The 7,602-nt window shown below is 33.2% G+C and overlaps 1 protein-coding gene across 1 annotated transcript; it reads left to right on the top strand.

Moving 5' to 3' along the window:
* The first annotated feature begins 4,819 nt into the window (after nt 1–4,819).
* Nucleotides 4,820–7,354, top strand: LOC107801757 (vetispiradiene synthase 3). Its single transcript, XM_016625142.2, has 7 exons — nt 4,820–4,994; nt 5,083–5,371; nt 5,482–5,854; nt 5,951–6,169; nt 6,264–6,402; nt 6,536–6,781; nt 6,895–7,354. The coding sequence occupies exons 1-7, from the start codon at nt 4,875–4,877 to the stop codon at nt 7,189–7,191; spliced, it is 1,683 nt and encodes a 560-aa protein (XP_016480628.2). The 5' UTR covers nt 4,820–4,874; the 3' UTR covers nt 7,192–7,354.
* The last annotated feature ends 248 nt before the right edge of the window (nt 7,355–7,602 follow it).

Raw genomic sequence — 7,602 nt, 5'->3', positions numbered from 1 at the left:
GGGGAGGGGGGGATTTAGTGAAAATAAGGTTTTTTGTGGTCAAATGCATTTTTAATATTTAATTAATTGAAATGCCATGTTTATTTCATTCACGCGCTTAAGGAGACTGAGAAACACTTTCTTTGCCATATCATAGTTTTGCGTCTAATTGGTATGAAAATTGCCTAAGAAACGTGTCTAATTGGAAAAATACCTAATTTAAATGTCTAAGCGAAAGATTGTGCCAACTTTAGGTGTCTCCGTATGTATTACGCCTTTTATTTTCGTAGTTATATTAGAAAATTTTAAAGAATTTTTTATGTGGATGTTTTATTTCGGTTTAGTAGGCATAATAAGATGAACGAGTGTTCTTCTAATACTTTTATAGTAGAAATATGTAAATTCTGGTACATTAAGGGATTTTTTGGGTTTTAACGAGCGTCCTAAATAGTAGGAAGCCAAAATTGGAAAATAATAATCCAACAGCCATGCCGATGGCCACACCACACCCCAAAATTAAGACATGACGCAATCTCTTTAGCGCTCTAACTCCAAAAGTTTCAATTTTAATTTATCTAATTCCCACTTTCATTTTTAACTCAAACAAATTTTTTATCATATTTATGCGATTTTTAAAAATCATTCACTCAAGAGCGGAGTTAACCCTCTGGATACGGGTTCGGTTGGGTCCAGTGATTTTTGTTCGTATTTGTCTTTAAAAGAATTGAATTATATATAAATGGGGTTTTGACACAGTTCCCCACAAAAACAAAACTATTTACCTTTGTCTACCCATTTATTTTTCTACACATAAACTAATTACATTTCCTATCCATAGTAGGTTGTGGGAAATTTTTTCTTTATTCTCCAATTCTTTTTTATTTTTGTGCTTCTTTTTTTTTTCTTTTCTCCTTTTCTTTTTTCTCGTTTTCTTCTTATTTTTTTTCTTTTTTCCTTTTCTAATTTCATTTGACTTCTTTTTTTCATATTCTTTTTCTCTTCATAATGTAATTTCATTTACTGTTTTCACTATTTTTTATTATTCTTTTTTTTATATTATTACTAAAGAAAAATTAAATTGTGTACCAATTAAATGTAGCTAATACAACCAAAAAAATATTAACTAACATATGATACCAGTATAGTATATAGTTATACCAATAGGGTATACAATTTGTACGCAAAGAGTTAAAAAAATTTAATTCAATTATTAAACTGAAATAATATCAGTTGTCAATAAAAATTTCAAAAAATTCTAAAAGGATGTAACTGTAAGAATATACCGTTACATTATATATCATACTCTAATATTTTATTTTATTTTGCATTTTTAATTTGCTCCTCACGCTGGGTAAAAGCTTAAAGCAAATTAAAAGGGAAAAGGCAAGTGAATTTACATGTAATAAGTATACTATTATAGTATATTGTATACTATTACAACATATTTTTACAGTTTATTGCATATTATTACAGTATACTATAATAATATATTGTATACTATAATAGTATACTGTAGTATAACTATATACTCCTATAGTATATTGTATATTATAGCGGTATACTCTTAGGTAACTGCGTTCTTCTTCGATTATTACAATATATCGTTGCAGTATATTGTAAACTATAATAGTATACTATTGCAGTATAGTTATATACTCCTACAACATATTGTATACCGTAGCGGTATACTATAGCTGTATTCTTTTTCGATTTTCAACTGAAAATTTCGATCTCAATCACCTCAAATTAGCTCCAACCACTATCAAATTTCAGTATGAACTTCCAGAAAGTACTATAAGAAATATTTAACAACACCCACTTTGAATATGGTTAAGGTAATAAATAATAATTGTAATTTGTATAACTTTCTTAGCATAAAAGAACAAAAATAAATTTAAGGATATAAGTTCCATACTACGATTTTTCGCACTCATCAAACACAAAAGGACAAACTTAATTAAAAAAAGAGGGAAAAAAATAAGAAAGTGATAAAGAAAAACATGAGTGAGGGAAGGGCTTTCACAGCTGAATGGATGATCAGATTCCTAAGGGCTGATTTGTATTTGTGATTAATACCCACTTCACGATTTTATGTATAAACACTAATGCATCTGTTATAAGAAAAAAATTGAACTGAATGAGTACAGTGAATTCAGCCTTTTATGGATGAAACAGAAATAATTTTGATACGAATTGGGGTAACATGTTTACCCTTTAGTGGGTACAGTGAATTCAGAAATAACATGTTTTAAGAAAAAATGGGTAAATAATTTGGGTCCCATGGGTAGGAGTAGTAAATAGTTTGGGTCTGGGCATTAAAAGGTAAATAGTTTAGGATTAATGGGTATAAAGTAAGATTTTCTCTATATAAATTATTAATTAGAACCCAATAATATAAAAGAATTAGAATATTGAACTCATAAGTTTTAAATTCTGACTCCGCCCCTGAATTTACTCATCAGAACTGAAGTACACGCGCATCCAAAGATTAGTACTTTAGAAAAGTACAAACACCTTTTGGGTTATTGGACATCCCTTTATTTTTCTTCGGATATTTTTAAGTTAGAGTTGCTAAGTAGCATAAATTAAAGACAGCCATCGAATGTGTATGAATTATGCATAATTCATGTATAATATGTATATAGTTGTGTATAATTAGTATATATCTTATGTTTACTGTCTAGGAAAAAATAAATATTAAAGTTGGTTAGCTATTTATGTAAAAATTCCCAAACGAAATCCAAATTTCTTAGTGCCATCAGTAGACCACGAATCAACCTTAGAAATCACTTGAAATAATTATAAGACTAACTCGCACATATGACAATGCACACATACAATGAATCATAAGTAATATTTTATGTAATAGTCATCTTCATACTTCATAGTTGAAACTAGGATGCCTAACGCGGACTAACGGACTCCCGACGACAGACGCCAAAGAATGAATAGAATAAAGCAACAAGGGATAAAAAAGAAATGACATTACTTCTAGAAGGGAAAAAAGCACGTTTCCATATTACATATATAAGAGTATTACATACTAGGGACATATTTACAGTACATATCAGGTTAGTTAAAAAAATTTACATATGGATATCATATAAATTTGTTGGGCTAAATGGCCCAAAGATACTCTTAAGATGGTGTGATATTGTCCGTTTTGGGTCAAGCCCGTATGGTTTTCCCAAAAGGCCTCACATCATTAAAAGATTTCAGCTACCAATGTGGGACTTTGTTCGCATACCCAACAATCTTCCCCTCGAACTAAGTTCCACGTGGCCCAGAACCACGATTCACGGGTCAATTTTCGAGATTCACTGTATGCCACCCACATTGTTAGAGTATTATGGCAACCGAAGCCCGCAACTAGCTTCTTCTTGTGTGTGCACCGCCCTGCACCATCACTCCGCATCTCCATACTCGTTCCGCTGAACCTGGGCTCTGATACCAGTTGTTGGGCTAAATGGCCCAAAGATACTCTTAACATGGTGTGATATTGTCCGCTTTGGGCCAAACCCGCACGGTTTTCCCCAAAAGGCTTCACACCATTAAGAGATTCTTACACCTTATATGTAGACTCCCAATCATTTTAGCTACCAATGTAGGACTTTATTCGCATACCCAACAAAATTAAATTGAGTAACCCATAAAACAAATTGGACTACCTGAAGTCAAAATTAAATACACATAGGGTGTGTTTAATAGGAAGGAAAATACTTTTAATATTTTTTAATTATTTCCTATCAAATGAAGGGAATATATTTTCCAATACTTTTTTTTTTAACTTTCCCCACTCTATACTTCATCCCTACCAACCCGCCCCTCTACATCCCACCCACCCCCATCCACTCCCTCCCCCAACCTCCACCCTTAATAGAAATATTATTAAGAGTATTTCTTTTTCATGTTGTAAATAGAGTACTTTCTTTTTCATTTCAATAAAACGAGTATTTTTTTTTATGATGTAAAAGAGTGTTTTCTTTCATTTCAACAAAAAAATACTTTCTTTTCATGATGTAGGAAAACTATTTTTTTTTTATTTCAACAAAATGAGTACTTTCTTTTCATGTTGTAGAAATACTTTCTTTTTCAACCAAAAAAATATTTATTTCTTTTTAGTTGTGGAGCACGAACCTTAACGTTGTTTTTGCGTAAAAAAGTAAGGCAACACATTAGTCTCTTTTGGGTTTATGCGAATTTTTAAAAGAATAATTAAATTCTTGAAAAAAATAGAGTCCTAAAAATATTGGGTATTTAGAGTTTTTTTTTTGGGGGGGGGGGGAGGGAGGGGGAAGGGGGAGCACATGAAACATGGGGATTTTCCAACTAAACACTAGAAAATATTTTCCGGAAAAAATTTTTTACTCACCAATCAAACAAGAAAAAATAAATGATAAAATCAGTCTATCTTCCACGAAAACATTTTCTATCGAAAACATATTCCTTCTTACCAAACACACCCATAGGTGTAATTGAAAAAGTTTACACATCATGCAAAGCTAGCTTGGAGATAGGGGTTTAATTGAATGATCTTCTTTACTGAAAATTTGTACGTGCTATAGAAATAGGGTTTAAATTTAGGTGATAAGTGCAAATTCAGCACATTTCTGAATCCTCCTTTGGTTCCGCCACCGGCGGTCAGTGGATAAGTTTTAAAAAAGCATGTTGCCATATATAGTGAGTATTACATAGCAGTGTGTGCAGCCGGAGGCTGACTAACAGCAACGTACAAAACAAAAATTCTAAAAGTGAAAGATGGCTGTGACAAATCAAAGGCTCTCACCATTATAAATATACATTTCCTTCTCTTCCATTTCCATCAATATCACTTCTTCAGTTCTCTCAAACAAACAGACAAACAAACATACAGCTCGTCCAGCTTAAGATTAGAAATGGCCCCTGCTGCTGCAGTACTCAGTAACTACGAAGAGGAGGAGATTGTTCGCCCCGTTGCGGACTTCTCTCCAAGTCTTTGGGGTGATCGTTTCCATTCATTCTCCCTCGACAATCAGGTATTCATCTTGTTTTATTATCAGCAAGTTTATCTGTGATGCTGCTATCTATATAGCATAATAATTAATATATCCCTTTAATTTACAGGTTGCAGGAAAGTATGCTCAAGAGATTGAAACATTGAAGGAACAAACAAGGAGTATGTTAATGTCCGCTGCTTCTGGAACTACTACATTAACACTGGCTGAAAAGTTGAATCTCATAGACATTGTTGAACGTCTTGGAATTGCTTATCACTTTGAGAAACAAATAGACGACATGTTGGACCAAATATACAATGCTGATCCCAACTTCGAGGGTCTTGAATACAATGATTTATGTATTTTGTCCCTTCAGTTTCGACTCCTTAGACAACATGGTTACAATATCTCTCCAAGTAATATAACATGCACTACTTCTTATTTTGTTGTTACATGCATCTAATTAATTAATATATGTCCACTTACACCTCTAGTGTATTAATCTTTTGTTTTCAACCTGAACCAGAAATTCTCAGCAGATTCCAGTATGCAAACGGCAAATTCAAGGAGTCTCTTAGCGATAATGTAACGGGTCTGTTGAACTTATACGAAGCTTCACATGTAAGGACTCATGGAGAAGACATCTTAGAAGAGGCGCTTGCTTTCTCGACAGCTCATCTTGAATCTGCAGCTCCACATTTGAAGTCACCTCTAAGTAAGCAAGTGACACATGCCCTTGAGCAATCTCTGCATAAGAGCATTCCAAGAGTTGAGACACGTTACTTCATCTCCATCTATGAAGAGGAGGAATTGAATAATGATATCTTGCTTCGATTTGCCAAATTGGATTTCAATGTACTTCAAATGTTGCACAAACAAGAACTCAGCGAGGTTTCAAGGTAACCTCGTGATAATTTACGTGTGAAAAAAATTTATAAATTCTTTCCTCATAGTAATTTCTTAGAAGTTGACATATATTTTTACTTGTTTTGTAGGTGGTGGAAAGATTTGGATTTTGTGACGACACTTCCATATGCTAGGGATAGAGCAGTTGAGTGCTACTTTTGGACGGTGGGAGTTTACTCTGAACCTCAATATTCTCAGGCTCGTGTCATGCTTGCTAAGACTATAGCAATGATTTCAATAGTAGATGATACATTTGATGCTTATGGAATTGTTAAAGAACTTGAGGTCTACACTGATGCCATACAGAGGTATGAATTACTTCTCCTACAATTTATAATAAGAGACGACAAACGTAGATGTCAAACACGAGACATATCAATCGATTTCCTTTTCATTTATTAGGTGGGATGTTAGCCAAATCAATCGGCTACCAGATTACATGAAAATCAGTTATAAAGCATTGTTGGATCTCTACAATGATTATGAGAAGGAATTGTCAAATGATGGCAGATCCTCTGTTGTTCACTATGCCAAAGAAAGAGTATGACTCGTGACTTGTACCCAATTAACATGTTATTCATCAAAATCGACTATGTGGCTTATTCTCCTCTTATAATGAAACTTATTCTTTGAATATGTACTGATGGTTGAGTGACTTTGTTTGTTGTTCACAGATGAAAGAAATCGTGAGAAACTATTTTGTGGAAGCAAAATGGTTCATTGAAGGATATATGCCACCTGTTTCTGAGTATTTGAGCAATGCATTAGCTACTAGCACTTATTACTTGCTTACTACTACATCCTACTTGGGGATGAAGTGTGCTAACAAGGAAGATTTTGAATGGTTGGACAAGAACCCTAAAATTCTTGAAGCCAATGTGACCTTGTGTCGGGTCATTGATGACATAGCCACCTATGAGGTATATATTATTGCATCAAATATAAACTTTGAAATTTCTCTAAGCTTAAAGAATCATGAAGCAATGTATCAGTTGATTTCATACTTATTACTACAATATTATTGCCAATCCAGGTTGAGAAGAGTAGAGGTCAGATAGAAACTGGAATTGAGTGCTACATGAGGGATTATGACGTATCAACGGAAGAGGCAATGGAAAAATTTCAAGAAATGGCTGAGATAGCATGGAAGGATGTAAACGAAGGAATTCTTCGACCAACTCCTGTATCTACGAAGATTCTTACTCGTATTCTGAATCTCGCCCGCATTATTGATGTCACTTACAAGCACAATCAAGATGGATACACTCATCCTGAAAAAGTTCTCAAACCTCACATTATCGCCTTACTGGTGGACTCTATTGAAATTTAAATAATAAATTGTTGTATTCACTCTGGGGCACTTGGTTCCCCCTTAAATAAGTATTTAATCGACATTTGATAGATATCTTGTTTGTATCTCTGTAGTTAAGCTAAGAGTTGCTGGCGATGCATGTTGTATCCTGCAAAGAAATTACCGCATTAATTTTCTTATCGTATCATTATTGAAATTTGAATAATACTTTATTTTTATACCTTTGTTTCTATTGAAATTTGAATAATACTTTATTTTTATACCTTTTTTTTGTACAACTAATCTCTTCAATACTGATAGACCTTGAATGTGGGGTAACTAATTATTAGCATAAAAGTAGAAAAAGAAAAGAAAGTTCTTTGTTATTACTGCAAAGGATTAAAACTATTCATGAACTATACGATTTTGAAATAACTTTGCCTTTAGTTA

Source organism: Nicotiana tabacum, chromosome 22, assembly GCF_000715075.1.
Source record: "Nicotiana tabacum cultivar K326 chromosome 22, ASM71507v2, whole genome shotgun sequence".
Lineage (NCBI taxonomy): Eukaryota > Viridiplantae > Streptophyta > Magnoliopsida > Solanales > Solanaceae > Nicotiana > Nicotiana tabacum.
This window is presented reverse-complemented; position numbering and strand designations above follow the sequence as displayed.

Coding starts and splice junctions, on each gene's coding strand:
- LOC107801757 (XM_016625142.2), top strand. CDS start 4,875: ATGGCCCCTGCTGCTGCAGTACTCAGTAACTACGAAGAGGAGGAGATT. Junction 4,995..5,082: donor CATTCTCCCTCGACAATCAG/GTATTCATCTTG, acceptor TTTAATTTACAG/GTTGCAGGAAAGTATGCTCA. Junction 6,782..6,894: donor ATGACATAGCCACCTATGAG/GTATATATTATT, acceptor TTGCCAATCCAG/GTTGAGAAGAGTAGAGGTCA.